Here is a 15,944-nt window from a genome sequence, read left to right on the forward strand (position 1 = left end):
AAAAGGACCTGTACCAATTGGCTAGACAGAGGGACTGAGCTAGTAAAGATGTGCAGCAGGTAAGGGTGATAAAGGATAATGAGGGAAATGCACTCACAAGCGAGGAGAGTGTGTTTAGCAGATGGAAAGAGTACTTTGAGGTGTTGATGAATGAAGAGAATGAGAGGGAGAGCAGGTTGGATGATGTGCGGATAGTGAATCATGACATGCAGTGGATTAACAAGGAGGAAGTAAGGATAGCGATGAAGAGGATGAAGAATGGAAAGGCCGTTGGTCCAGATGACATACCTGTGGAAGCATGGAGATGTTTAGGTGAAATGGCAGTGGAGTTTTTAACTAGATTGTTTAATGAAATCTTGGAAAGTGGTAGGATGGCTGAGGAATGGAGAAAAGTGTTTTGGTACCGATTTTTAAGAATAAGGGTGATGTGCAGAGCTGTAGTAACTACAGAGGGATTAAATTGATCAGTCACAGCATGAAGTTATGGGAAAGAGTAGTGGAAGCTAGGTTAAGAAGGGAGGTGATGATTAGTGATCAGCAGTATGGTTTCATGCCAGGAAAGAGCACTACAGATGCGATGTTTGCTCTGAGGGTGTTGATGGAAAAGTACAGAGAAGGTCAGAAGGAGTTGCATTGTGTCTTTGTGGACTTAGAGAAAGCATATGACAGGGTGCCTAGAGAGGAGTTGTGGTATTGTATGAGGAAGCTGAGAGTGTCAGAGAAGTATGCAAGAGTGGTACAGGATATGTACGAGGGTAGTGGGACAGCGGTGAGGTCTGCGGTGGGAGTGACGGATGCGTTTAAGGTGGAGGTGGGGTTACATCAAGGATCAGCTCTGATCCATTTCTTATTTGCAATGGTGATGGACAGGTTGACAGACGAGATCACACAGGAGTCCCCATGGACTATGATGTTTGCAGATGACGTGATCTGTAGTGAGAGTAGGGAACAGGTGGAGAAGACCCTATAGAGGTGGAGATATGCTCTAGAGAGAAGAGGAATGAAGGTTAGCAGGACTAAGACAGAATATATGTGTGTGAATGAGGGGGAGGATAGAGGAATGGTGAGGATGCAGGAAGTAGAGGTGGCGAAGGTTTATGAGTTTAAATACTTGGGATCAACCATTCAGAGTAATTGTGAGTGTGAAAGGAGGTGAAGAAGAGAGCACAGGCAGGATGGAGTGGGTGGAGAAGAGTGTCAGGAGTGATTTGTTACAGACGAGTACCAGTAAGAGTGAAAGGGAAGGTCTACAAGAGGGTAGTGAGACCAGCTATGTTATATGGGTTAGAGACAGTGGCTTTGACAAAAAGGCAGGCGTCAGAGCTGGACGTGGCAGAGTTAAAGATGTTAAGATTTGCACTGGGTGTGACAATGGTGGACAGGATTAGGAATAAGTATATTAGAGGGTCAGCCCAGGTTGGAAGGTTTGGAGACAAAGCCAGAGAGGCAAGATTATGTTGGTTTGGACATGTGCTGAGGAGGGATGCAGAGTATATTGGGGAAAAAGATGCTAAGGATGAAGCTGCCAGGTAACAGGAAAACAGGAAGGCCTAAGATAAGGTTTATGGATGTGGTGAGAGAGGACATGCAGGTGGTTGGTGTGACAGAGCAAGATGCAGAGGACAGGAAGAAATGGAAACAGATGATCCGCTGTGGCGACCCCTAATGGGAGCAGCCGAAAGAAGAAGATGGGGACATGAAAAAATGAGGTATTTAGGAGAATGGATTAAAAAAATGATACCGGTGTGGCAGCTAAGGATATGTGGGAGGAGACTAAATAGAAGATGATACAAAAACTGAGAAAATGGGAGCTCTGTTATATGAATATCTATAGTAAGATACAAGCAGTCAAAATGTTTTAGTCCCTTTAGTCTTAATACAGGTCAGACATATTTTATCAACCAGAGGAGAAGTTTTGGATAGCAGTTAAAGAGCTGAAGGATTTTACTTGGGAGGGGAAGACTGCAAGAGTCCTGTGGGATGAGCTTATTCTTCCAGTCGAACAGGGCAGATTGGGATTATCCGAGTTGAAGGAATAATTTTAGACCTTCACCGTTGAGGCTAATGTACATAGCAGAAGCAAAAAACTATAATTCAAAGTGGAAAGAGATGATAATGAAACAGGGAACAAGTAACAGAGAGAGACTGGGAGTTTGGATGCAGACCTTTAAGGAGAACAACAATAATCAGACAGAATTACATTCATAAAGTAGCAGAAGGTATTGTGAGAACTAAGCCAACATGGGAATTAAGAATGGAGATTGTGCCAAGAGGGATGACTGCAATTAGGGATACAGACAAAAGAGTGGGCTGGAGTGTATTGGAGAAAACTGGCAAAAAAAACACGGTATTGGGAGCAAATAACTAGAGAGGGAAAGGAAATAGAATGGGAAGATGCCAAGAACTTATTTGGACTACAGGGTAGAGACCTTCCTCATCAAGGATTGAGTATAGAGAAAGAGAAAGAAATGGGGGTATGTCCTTCTATTCCCATGTTGCAGTATTCATACTGTGGGATTTCCAGCCCTCAAGAGACCTGACTTTTATACAAAAGCTTAAGCCTGGCTACCGTAGGTGCGTGGGACATCACACTTGGGGCCATAAACCAGGGAGTATAAATGTGACGTTGGCACGCACAGACCTCAGAACTTTTCAGCTGCAGACAACAATAGCTTCAGCCACTTCGCTACTACGTCCGAAGACTTCTAAAAGATAAGTACCCCTTTGGGATTTTCCTTTTTCTTTCTCACTTTAGCTTTAGTTTGGTTGCTGTAGTTGTTTTCTTTAGCCGATGTCGAAGAAAGAGTAAATGTAGTTGCGGAAGCCAGATTCCGCACAAAGACTCCCACAACCGCTGTGTCTTTTGCTTAGGTAAAGAGCATGACCATAAGGCCTGCTCTATTTGCCAATCCTTTGTACCCAAGACCTTACGCAGCCGTCTGGCCACGTTAAATCTGTTTTTAAAAAACCAAAGGCTTAAACTACTCATGCTTAGGATGGATCCCGAGTTGGCCACCCAAGCCAAATAACCTCGGAAGAAGGCCAAGGTTTGCAGGCCTTCTCCAGATGCCACTCCACTTTCGGATGTTCTGCCAACTACCGTTCTAGGGGCCGAAGGACACCCAATCACTCAAAAGGTTCCGACAGCTCCTCTGGAAGAGGCCGTGTCAGTATCCACGGAAAGCACTTCAGCAGAGTTGATTTAGAGGTCTGTCATAACCGACGTCTAGGGGGAACCATCTCTTGACCGGCCAACCAAGACTTCTCCTACTCCAGCGCAGGCATCTGTTTCCCTTCCTACCTGGATGCACACTCCTACTAAAAGGAAGCGGAAAACTAAATACTTGAGCCCGACGCCTCAAGCAGCCCCAAACTGGGAATCCTTCACTTCTTCTTTGATGCAGACCTTTATGGCACTTGGGGCTACAGACCCTACTGCCACTAGCATCCCTGTGCTGAGTCCTAGGCTGGCCTCTGCCTCCTCCCTGCCTTTAGCATCTGCTCAGCAAGCAGTTACTCAGGAAGACCCAGACAAGTCTTACTCCTCCTCTGAGGAGTCTGTCTCCTGTGTTTCACAGATTGCCTCTCCCATAGACTACTATTCACGTGAAGAGGACTCTCTGAAGGGGACTCCCCACCTGAGGGACGTATCATTTGGGGAGACTATTTCAAAAATGGAAAAGAGTATTTCAAGTGGGATACTTCTTTAGTCTCTGAAACCCAGAAGAGATACTTTGAACTTCTACAGCTTGACTCCCCTTCACCTTTAGTGATCCCTCCTGCACCCACAACGGTCTTTACTGCAACTAACTCTGTGGGTGATCAATTTTTGATCTCTTTTAAACAACACTACTCGGAAGACACTACTCGGAAGACATGCTATCAGTGCTGAGGGAGGGTAGGAGACCAACTACTAGAAAAAAGTACATGTCTAAATGGCAGAGATTCTCAAAATGGTGTTCTCTGAGAAACAAGACCCATTTCTGGCAGATCCTCCCCTGGTCCTGAACTATACCTGTGGACTCGTTAAAGAGGGACTAGCTTACTCTTCGGTCAAAGTCCATCTCTCAGCCATTTCTGCATGCTTGCCTTTACAGCCGCCTCTTCTATCCAGACTAGATGTAAAACTTTTCCTGAGAGGGGTCTTATGCATCACACCACCAAGAAAGCCCATCCCGCCTCCCTGGGACCTCAACTTTGTGCTAGAAAAGCTTACCCTTCCCCCTTTTGAGCCCCACCAGTACAGCATCTCTTCAAATGTGCACATGGAAAACCATCCTATTAGCGGTCATTGCCTCTTCTAGAAGAGTGTATGAATTACAGGCCCTGATGGCTTGCCCTCCTTACACCGTCTTCCACAATGACAGGGTTACCCTACACACTGACCTCTCCTTTATGCCCAAAGTAGTTAGTGAACTATCCTTAAACAGTCTTTTCACCTACCCACTTTCTTCCCTCCCCTACTAACTCCGCTGAGAGGATTCTCCATTTCTTAAATGTACATGGGCAACTGAGATTCTACTTGGACAAAACCAAGTCTTTCAGAAAATCTGACCAACTGTTCATTTCCTTCCATGCCAGGACCTTGGGTAAGGCAGTCTGCAAACAAACTGTCTCCTCCTGGATCAGAAACTTCATCCTTTTTTGCTACTCTCACCATCACAAAACATTGCCTCAAGGAGTGTGAGTGCATTCTACCAGATGTATGGCTACCTCTGAGGCCTTCATGAAAGGTCTAAACACAGCTTCCATCATGGAGGCAGCCACCTGGTCCACAGTCCATACCTTCACTAAGCACTACAAACTAGACCAGGTCTCTAGGGCCAGGGTAGGATTTGCCAGGGCAGTTCTGCAAGGATTCCTAGAATCCTCCACCTCTGCCACCTCCCAACATTCCTCCTAGCTGTGGTACTCTCCCACAGTATGAATACTGCAACATGGGAAAAGAAGGACATAGAATAGTTGGGTAAAATCCATAGCCATATATGTTCTTCTCTTCCATGTTGCAGTATTCCTTCCCACCCTCCATCCCACTGATACCCTCTATATTCTCCAGTGTATCCCCTCACTACAGGCCACTCTCTGTAGCCCTACAGGGACATTTACTTTTGCTTCTCCTTGGCCTTGTAGTCTGTTATCTGGGCTTAAAGTTCTGAGGTCTGTGCATGCCGACATCACATTTGTACTCATAGGTTCATAGGTTCATAGGTTTATACTAGGCTATCTGCCCTAAGGCATTTATATAGGAGCCGAAATTGGGTTGCCTGAGGGCTGGAAATCCCTTATATGAAAAAATACTGTGCCCATTAGTTTGTTGTGCCTCTGTCCAGCAGTGACCCAGAGATGATTCCCGGGGTAAATCTACGATCTCCCATCCACAGGTCTAGATTTCTCTTGAACAGAGTCAGCGAGGTGCTCTGCCTCACATGGACCGGGATTTTATTCCACAGCGTAGGAGTCTCTGAGTGATAAATCTATCCCTCCAGCACGTCCTATTTATATCCGTGCTAAGGTTTAAGTCGCTTGCTCTAGTGGTTTTGGTGGATTTGGATTTTGAGGTGGAGCATGTCCATTAATTCCGGGTTGGACATGGCCTTGTATGTCAGGCACATGTCACCTCTGAGCAGACGGTATGCGACTGAATAGAGCTGGAGTTTCTTCAATCTGGCAGCATATGACAGATTTTGGAGTCCCTTTATCCTTTTGGTGAGGAACTTTTGGGGTCTCTCCAATTGCTGCAGATGTCGGGTGAGATACATCCCGAATGGGGCATTGTACTCGATCATTGGTCTGATAAGTGAAGAGTACAGGGGAACAATGACCTCACTAGATCTGGATGTGAATCCTTCATGATCAGGTGGGCAATGTAGAAAGTCTTTCTAACCACTTTAGCAATGTGAGTGTCAAAAGAAAGGCCACTGTCAACCTGGGTCCCCAGGTCCCTGATAACCTCTTCTGTGCTTAGTGGATTGCCACCTATATGGTAGCTTGGGGTTACCTTGTTTTTCCCGAAGGGTATGACTATACATTTTTTGGCGTTTAACTTCAGGCCATGGCTCTGGCACCAGCTATCTGTTTCCGTGAGTCCCTTCTGAAGGATATCAGTGTCCGGTGCACTTTCCACTATGGCCCAGTTTGCAGTCATCTGCAAACTTTGTCAGCCAAAGTCCTCCCATGTTGGCCTGTACTTCTGAGAAGTAGATGCCAAACAATAGGGGCCAAGGACCGAGCCCTGTGGGACACCACTTGTGACCGGCTTGGAGTCTGACACAGCGCCAGCAACTCTAACCCTGTGGGTTCTGTCCTTAAGCCAGTTTGCAACCCATCTTGTGACATATGGGTTTACATTTAAGCTGGTAAGTTTTTCTACAATACCCGAGTGGGGTATTGTGTGAAAGCCTTGCAAGGTCAAGGTAGGCTGTATGGACTGCCTTTCCTCATCAATGGCCTTGGTGACTATTTCAAGAAGTCGACCAAGTTCAAAAGGCATGATCTTCCCTTGACAAAGCCAAACTGGGTCGGGTCCAATGTCTGCAAGTCCCCTATATCTTTGTTTATGAGCTCCATTATGATCCTCTCCATAGCTTTGCAGACTAGACTTGTTAAGCTTATGGGGTAATTACCAGGGTCCGTAGAGGCCACCTTTGTGGAGTGGGACCACAGTTGCCGTCACGCCACTCCTTGGGCACGTATCCTGTGGTAAGGCTGAGATTAAACAGCTGCCTTATGTGCGGGTTTAATTCCTCATTTAGCTCGTAGCACACAGCCGGGGACACCATCCGGTCCCATTGATGCTGTGTTTTTAGCTTTAGAGAGAGCAGCTTTCACCTGCGCATTTGAGATGTCCGGGAGGCTACACTCGGCTGGGATAGTTATCTCTCCTTTAGGGGGAGAGGGGGTGAAGTTTGCACTGAACCTGTCTGCCAGTATGTTGGCAATGTCTGTGGGTTCAGTGATTTTGTATCATTTTGGACTAATTCTGAGCATATCTGTGAGTTTCCACCCAGGTTCCTAACATAGCTGAAAAAGGCCTTATGATTGTCCTTTGAATCCATGGCAATTTTTCTCTCAAAATTGGCCTTAGTTGATTTTATGAGTGCTCGTAATTTTTACTAATAATGATCAGGGGTGACTTCCTTTTATGGATTTTGTTCTATCATGTAATAGCTTTCTCCTCTTATTGTAAAGTTTGTTAATGGCTGGGGTCCACCAGACTGGACGTTTGCCCTTTGTGGAAAGAGTCTTGGTTTTATTTGGGATTGCCTGATCCATGCAGTCCTGGAGGTGTTCATAGAAGGCATTTGTAAGGGCTTCCGCAGCTTGGGTTGTGGTTTCCTCTGACTCAGGGGCCTTGAAGGATACCACACCAGTCTTGAGTAGTGTGAAGTTTGCTTTAGAGAAGTTCTTCACTATGGTCTTTTGTTTGGGGTGGGGGCGGGATGTGGATTTCCAGTGAGATTAGTTTATGATCAGATCTCACCAATGAGGGATATACTTCGTGTGGAGCATTTTGTCCCCATGTTTGTGACAATGAGATCTAGTATATTTTCTCCTCTCGTGGGAACAGTGACTAGCTGTTCCATGGCATTTGAATTTATGAACTCCAGGAACCGTTGGGCTAGAAAGTTAGGGCTTGAGTAATGTTCCCAGTCTATATTCGGGTAGTTGAAGTCACCCAATATGATGGTGTTTGGAGATACATTTATACCCTCCAGTGTCTTCAGGAAGGCTGTGTGGGGTTCCTGAGTTTGAGAGGGTGGCCTGTAGCATGCTACAATTTGTAGAGCAGTTTTGCCTATTGTTAGTTGCACCTGGATGGTTTCGAAGCTTCATGCGTTGCCACCAACCTGGAGGTGTGAGTATCCTTTATGAATATGGATACACCTCCTTTTGTGGAGTGGTCCGGGTTTTGGGGCGGGCATGATATGAGGTAAAACCTAATAGTGCGGGGTGCTCTCAGGAGCCTTGAACCAGGTTTCAGTTACAGCACAGACATCGATGTTCTCCATACTGAGAAGGGCCTCGAGTGCGTGCATTTTGAGATTTAGACTTCTGGCATTGAGCAGCATTACCCTCAATTTCTTCCCATTTTTGTTTTCTAGGGTGGTAGGTTTAGAATTTGAGCCTTGCCTAAAAAGGCACTATGGGGTGGCAAGAGCCTTAGCCAATATCCGGAATCCCAGGGTGACAGGTGCAAGCCGTCCCTTGAAGCAGCGTGGCTTGTCAAGCATGTCATCCCAGGCAGACAGACACTGGATCCCCTTTGAATGACACCAGACATTAAGCCAATTGTTAAAGCTGATCATCTTGTCTCTATATTGTGGCATCATTCTTGGTGAAGGAAGGATACTGCTCAGGGTTAGGGTCATACCTGCCTGGGCTACATAATCAGAGAGCTCCTCTATGTCTCTTTTCATGCAGTCCAGGGAGTGCGTCTCAGGTCGTTCACACCAGCATCGCCAATGACTGTGTCATATTTGTACTTGCTCTGGATTGACCCGAGTGCTGGTGTTATGTGGCGGATTCTAGCCCGATAGGCAGCTTACTGTGACCCTCTCCTTGTTCAGCCTGGTGAGTGGGACGTCAGTGTGTCTGACTATGGAGTCACCTATGACAAGTATGTTTGGTGTTGTATTTGGCCTTAAGGGCTGTGACTGCTTTGCACACTGCTTTTGTGGTTTATGTGTTGCTTTTGGGGTGTCTTGAGGTAGCAGTTGTTTGGGTGTCTGCTTTGGAGGCCTCTGCTGTTTAGGTAAATTTTTACTCAGAGCCTCCGAGTATGTCTTTGTGTGTTTATGTGTTTGATTCAGTGGAGTGGTAGCATTATGTGAGGCTGGTTTTGTGGTGTGTGTAGTTGCCTTCTCCTCCTGTCTGGTCTTGCCAGTCCTGAGTTGAGAGAGCTCAGCCTCCAGTTTGGCTAAATAGCTGCATCTCTCGCAAGTATTTGTGTTATGTGGGAGGAGGAGAGGGTTGTCTGTGTACATGAGGCAGTTATAACATTGCCTCAAGATTCCCAGATTCACCAGCTGGACCGGTTTATGGCCCTACGTGTGACGTCCCACGCACCTACGGCAATCAGGCTTAAGCTTTTGTATAGGAGCCGACATTGGGTTGCCTGAGGGCTGGAAATCCCACAGTATGAATACTGCAACATGGAAGAGAAGGTCATCTATGGTTATGGTAAGATTTTACACAACTATTCTTTCCTAAACGAAAGACCAGCGCTGGTAGAGTTTTTAGTGAAATCTAGGTTAGAAGTTCCCATTAAGAGAGGAATAATTAGTATAGCGTGGTAACTATACAAATTAATCAGAGGAGGTTAGGAACGATTGGGAAGAGAGGTTGCTTAAGCAATTCACAAAGAAACAATGGGGGATATATGCATGTCTCCCAAATATGCAACAAAATCTAGAAGATTTAGGCTCTTTGCCTGGAAGTGTTTACATAGGTAACTTTATACCCCAAGCAGACTCAAAATAATGTTTCCTCAGGTAGGCAGCAAACGTTGAAGGTGTGATGGGGAAGAAAGAGGTAACTGGTAACATATTTTCTGGGAGTATAATGAGTTGGCAGATTTTAATGATTCCCTGCAGACTGCTCTGTCGGAGATGTTGGGTGAGCAAATTGGAGTAACTAGGGAAGTAATTTTTTTGAGTTGTGATACAGAATCAGAATTGCGTAGACATAATAAGGCCTTGCTGAGTCTAATTTTGTTGGCTGCCAAAAAAAACAACTCTACTAGAAGTAGCGAAGATAGTAACAGAGGTAAAACAACTGGAACTGGGATCTTTAGAAAAGGGTAGGAGCAAATTACATAGGAAAAAAAACAGGAAATGTGGGATATTTACATCCAGAGGAGGAACAAGGTTTAAAAGAAGGCAGGATTTCAGTGAGCTTTGTAAGAGTTGAGTGACAATGACTTGATATATTAAAAGTGATGTACAGTGTTTGCAGGTACAGTTGCGTCAACATGGTTTGTAACGTATAATAATTGCAGCTGAGATTGTGTCGGTATGGTTTATTTTCATTTATAAAAATATAAGATTGCCTATGTCAGACATGTAATTTAATACAGATGTTTCTTGTTTAAAAAAATATAGATCAGGTTTTAAACTCAAGATCTATAGATCAATATAGGTATATATAATTATATAATGTATATATATATGTGTGGTGTGTGTGTGTGTGTATATATGTAGAAAGAGTGAGAACAGGCTTTTTGTTCTGATGAAGTCTTGAAACTTGGATATATAAAAGCACACAGCAGTTTTCAACAAACAAGTACGTTTCCATTAACAGCATGTCACATACTGCTTTGCCAACCATTTTTGCTGAATTGCCTCTTAGTTTCTTTTTCTGAGGATTACTGTATTACTAATGAATTTAAGAAACTGTAGTATATTTTGTCTTATAAGGAAACCAGTTTATTCACAGAACAACACAAAGCATAATGAAGTCCTGTCCTGCTACTGCTTGACTACAAGATGCCATTAGTAGGTGTACCACATTGATTCTTTGTTTGGGGGTTGTAAAGAAATTGAGAGTAAAGCTGTATTCCAGTTGTGGGATATGGATAATACAGCTTTACAAATTGCATACCTGGCTTCAGGACAACAGGAAGTATGAGAATTTCAGGCACAAGCCTAGTTGTTTGGCAGCTGTAGCCTGGTTTTCAGGAAGTATTGTGTCATACATAGTCTGGAAGTAGAAGTAAGCCATGTGCTGCTTTTCCATTATTCAGATGTGTGTCATTTTCCTTGAACAGCTGTGTACACAAATGTTTTGTTTCCCTATTTGTGTGTGTTTTAAAGAGGCCGTCAAGCTTCATGGTCTCTGTAAGTTAAATATTTTTGTATTCTTTGATTGCGTGAGCCTCCAATTGCATGTTCAGTTGCTTTTCTACTAAACCTTGGCTTCTTTACAAACTTTCTGTAGCCATCTGTTTAGAAGTTGAATGTACATTAGGAGCACATGATGCAGTACCCATATTAACCAAACAGCCTGTTGGAAATACCTTACAGAATCCTGTATTATTTTGATAGAGTAATTTGTAATTGTGTGTAAAATGTTATTAGGCTGTAAGCACCAGGTCTAATTGGGTTTCATTTTTTGTTTAGTTAAGCAGGTGTTTAAGGAGTTGGAGTTCCTTGGCTGGTATACCACTGGAGGGCCCCCAGATCCATCAGATATTCATGTTCATAAGCAGGTTAGTATGTAAGTCAGATGATATAGTAGATGTTAAGTTTTAGGTATCTTTTGTATGCTGTGTAGTTCAACTTCATAATCGTTGTACAGTTTATCCCTCATTGAAAAACACCTGTTTTTGGAATTGTTTTTTTGCTGTTTTCTGGTTAAAATTCCCTTCTTTCATACTGTTGTACCTTTGCTTACCATACATATTTTTAACCACGTTTTTACATTTGAATAAGGTACTGCTGTCATTTGCCTTTCTTCCTCAAAATTAGTTTTTTTTCAGTTTCTGTCCCCTTTTTATACTTTATAGATCAATGAAATGGACAATAGACAAAGAATTGCATGTATACATACAATGGATGTAAAAAGTGTACATACCCCTGTTAAAATGCCAGGTTTTTGCGATATAAAAAAATGAGACCACAATAAATAATTTCAAAACTTTTCCCACCTTTAATGTGACCTATAACCTGTACAATTCAATTGAAAAACAAACAAATCTGTTAGGGGAAAAGTATAAAAAATGTACAATAAGCTGGTTGCATAAGTGTGCACACCCTTAAACTAATACTTTGTTGAATCACCTTTTGATTTAATTACAACATTCCGTCTTCTTGGGTAGGAGTCTGTCAGCATGGCACATCTTTATTTGGCAATATTTGCCCACTCTTCCTTGCAAAATCACTCCAAATTTGTCAGATTGCGAAGGCATCTCTTGTGCACAGCCATCTTTAGGTCACCCCACAGGTTTTCTATTGGATTTAGGTCTGGGCCATACCAAAACTTTAATTTTCTTCTGGTGAAGCCATTCTTTTGATTTGAATGTATGCTTGGGGTAATTGTGTTGAAAAGTTAAATTCCTATTCATCTTCAGCTTTCTAGCAGATGCCTGAAGATTTTGGGCCAAAATTGAGTGGTATTTAGAACTGTTCATAATTCCCTTCACCTTGACCAAAGCCCCAGTTCCAGCTGATGAAAAGCAACCCTAAAGCATGATACTGCCACCACCATGCTTCACTGTGAGATGGTGTTCTTTTGGTGATGTGAAGTGTTGTTTTTGCACCAAACGTACCTTTTGGAATTGTGGCCAGAAAGTTCAGCCTTGGTCTTATTAGACCATAACACATTTTCCCACTTGCGTTTGGGAGATTTGATGTATTGTTTTGCAAATTTTAGCCAGCCCTAGATGTTTTTCTGTGTAAGAAAAGGCTTCCATCTTGCAACCCTACCCCATAGCCAGACATATGGAGAATATGGGAGATTGTTGTCACATGTAGTACACAACCAGTATTTGCCAAATATTCCTCGATCTCCTTCAGTGTTGCTGTAAGTGTCTTGGCAGCCTTCCTGACCAGTTTACGTCTTGTCTTTTCATCAGTTTTGGAAGGACGTCCAGTTCTTTGCAAAGTCATTGTTGTCCCATATTTTCTCCACTTTTTGATGACGGTCTTTACTGTGTTCCGTGGTATATCCAATGCTGTGGAAATTTTTTTGTACCCTTCTCCTGACTTGATACCTTTCAACAGTGAGATCCCTTTAATGTTTTGTAAGCTCTCTACGAACCATGACTTTTACTGTAGCAGGCAACTGAATAAATATCAGGAAGATCCTATTAGGACAGCTGAATTTTATTTGGGATTAATCAGAGTCTCTTTAATTGATGGCAGGTGTGTACCCAAGAAGATTGAATGCTGTAATTAAATCAAAAGATGCTTCAACAAAGTATTAGTTTAAGGGTGTGCACACTTTTTTATTGTAAGTTTTTTATGTTTTATATTTTTCTCTTAACAAATTTGTTTGTTTTTCAGTTGAATTGTACAGGTTATAGGTCACATTAAAGGTGGGAAAAGTTTTGAAATGATTTATTGTAGTCTCATTTTTTTTGTTGTTGTTGTATCTTTTGGCTTTTCCCGGTTAGGGGTCGCCACAGCGGAACTCCGGTCTGCTAATGATTGGCAGTAGATTTTTACATACCGACTTGCCAGGCCTGACGCACAACCTTCAACGAAGGTACGCCCATTCACGCATGTCTCCACACAGAAGACGCTTTAGCTGAGAATCGAACAGGACAACGTCTTACTGTGAGGTGACAACGCTACTGCAGCACCACCACCGCAGCTTATATGACAAAAAACTGGCATTTTAACAGGAGTGTGTACACTTTTTTATATCCACTGTACATATAAATTGTGGATACGTCAGTTGCAGTTTTGAGACCAAAAACCCAGTAAAATTCATTGACTTTGTATATTACTTTAGGGGTTAAAGCTGCTGATGGCTACAGTACATTAAAGTAACATTTGTATTTTTTTCATTCATTTTCTGATTACTCATTTTATCCTTATCAGCAATGATAATAAAACAGGTAATCATATAATCTTTATGCCTAATTAGTGTCCAGATTTACTCTTGAATCAATTAATGTAGTTCCAGGTTTCCTTCCACAAAACAAGAAAACAAAATGGAATGAATTTTGCATTGCATATATGTACACAGATCTTTTGAGTGTTATTGTAGTGATAAACATATCTATTTGTCAGGCTGAGTTTCATTCATGTATAATAAATACATGCGTATTGTGACAAAAGGAGGTACTGCCAGAACAGCTATCTGGAATTTTGTAAATAATCATATATCATTCGTGGTTATCAACATTGATTCATATGCTTGTGTTGCAAATGTATTAAAACTGTATGTAGTCTGTATATCAAACTACTCGTACAGAAATGTGTGTTGAAATGGTTTGTAAAGTACTATCCACAGTGTACCCTACTGGAAAAGAACAGTAATGTATATAAACTATTGTAATTGTGTAAATGTATATATTTTAACAGCAGGAACTGGTACATAGAAGGTTAACTTGCAAAACTTCAGAAAAATAGTTGAAATTAAATTATTTTATAACTGTGCCATAAAAGATAGTTTCAATGCAGCAAGGAGATAGGATGCATAAAACCAGGGAGCCTTTTGGATTGTCTTGTGTTTTATTGCTTTGTCTTCCAGCAGCTGCCTTTTGGATTGTCTTGTGTTTTATTGCTTTGTCTTCCAGCAGCTGCAAAGATCTAAGGGCTATGTATTTTTCACAGGTAGATGCTAAACGCTGGCAGTTTCTAGCAATGGGGGTTTAGCTTGGGAACTAAAACCAGATGACAAGAAGTGATGCCATCCTGCAAGCTAACCCAGCAGTACCATTTGAGATATTAATTTAAGAACTCTCTGATAGGGCATTTTGTATTTTATATTTGATCTGACAAGAACTTCTACTCACCACATCTGCCTGCTCTGCAAGTAAGTAAACTAGGATTTAGTAATACTCTTAGATTTAGACAGGAATATAGTGAAGTATAGCTTAGATGTTTTCTTTATTTATTTGAGACTGTCCTGCAATGTTGTTTTAAATATTTCCTGTATTTTTGAACTCTGATGTAACTGATTATTTACTGAGTATTTTCTTGATGTTCATCGTGTTACACTGCTGCAGTCATCACACTTGGGTTATCCTGCCGTCAGGCGGTCCTGCAGTCGGCCAGAGTTCCAAAGTCTTGGTCCGGCATCGGTTGCTGTCGCTTCTTCCCTGACGTCAGTGCACCAGGGGTATACAAGAGGCATCCAACGCCATTTTCTTCAGTCTTTCTTGCCGCCCGGTGCCCGAAGCAGAAGCAGTTTGCAAGTGCCGGTCGGCCGACTCCTGAGATTTTCAGATCGAATTTCAGACCGAAGTCTTCAATAAAGCTAAGTACCCCGTTGGGGAACCTTTTCTTGCCTCAGTCCGATGTCAGAAAAAGTTAACAATTGCATTTCTTGTGGGAAGCAAATACCTCATAAGGACTTTCATTCTTATTGTATTCCTTGCCTAGGCCCAGACCAGTCACAGTTGCCGGTTTTGTGCTCTGTTTAATAAATGAACTATCAAACGTCGGTTTGATTTCGCCCGACATTACTTTGGTAGGAAATTTAATTATACCATGCCGTCGGAGCAACCGACGACCGCATGCATAAAAAACGCAAGGATAAGGACAGGCAGCCTAGACCCAAACCAGACTCCGAGACCTCTGCTGGGCCTGTCGCCGGTTCTCCGGTTTTCAGTGAGGCACCTACGCAGCCCCTGACGACCACGGATTTAGAACCCCAGACAGCTTCTGATTCACAAGCGGAGAGTACTAGGCCACCGCAGCCTTCTTCTTTAGGCCCTTCCGACTCCAGAGCAGAAGGAGATTCCGGTGCAGTAGAAACACCTTCGGTTGCAGAAGGTGTCTTCAGACTGACTACAATCACCATTAAATCTTATGCTAAGCTAAAAACTCCATTAAAAACAAAAAAGTCTGTACATCAGTCTCCAGTACAAGGCCCCATGCCTAAGAAACAGATGGTTAAGATCGCTGAAGATTTAATTACCCTAATCAAAGGTTCCCATCCACCTCCTGATAAAAGGCCAAGACAAGAGGAGGATTATGCTTCATCTGACCAGGTTTCAATTTCCTCCGATTCTTCTGAAGAACAGAATACTTTTTTTTCCTCCTTATGAAGATTCTGATGCTGAAGAGTCCATTCCCTCAGCATCTCCTCCAGAAGACTACTCCTTTGGGGAAACTTTACATACCATGAGGGAACATTTCCACTGGGAAGGCCAGGATTCTAAGAAAAGGCTCTGAGAGTTCCTTTTACTACCCCAGTACAGACCACTTGCTATCCCTCCAGTGTTAGACATTGTGGATGATATTTACTTAGAATCTAGTCTTAACCCAGACTCT

The 15,944-nt window shown here is 42.8% G+C and overlaps 1 protein-coding gene across 1 annotated transcript in view; it reads left to right on the top strand.

The window, feature by feature from the left end:
- The window catches only part of COPS6 (COP9 signalosome subunit 6), an 839,183-nt gene that overhangs the window by 221,088 nt on the left and 602,151 nt on the right, over positions 1 to 15,944 (top strand). Inside the window, exon 4 of the mRNA XM_044077362.1 lies at positions 11,118 to 11,206. Coding sequence (XP_043933297.1) covers positions 11,118 to 11,206 — 89 coding nt within the window. The remainder of the gene's footprint in view (positions 1 to 11,117; positions 11,207 to 15,944) is intronic.

Source organism: Protopterus annectens, chromosome 7.part0, assembly GCF_019279795.1.
Source record: "Protopterus annectens isolate FY-2018-M chromosome 7.part0, PAN1.0, whole genome shotgun sequence".
NCBI classification, from domain to species: Eukaryota; Metazoa; Chordata; order Ceratodontiformes; family Protopteridae; genus Protopterus; species Protopterus annectens.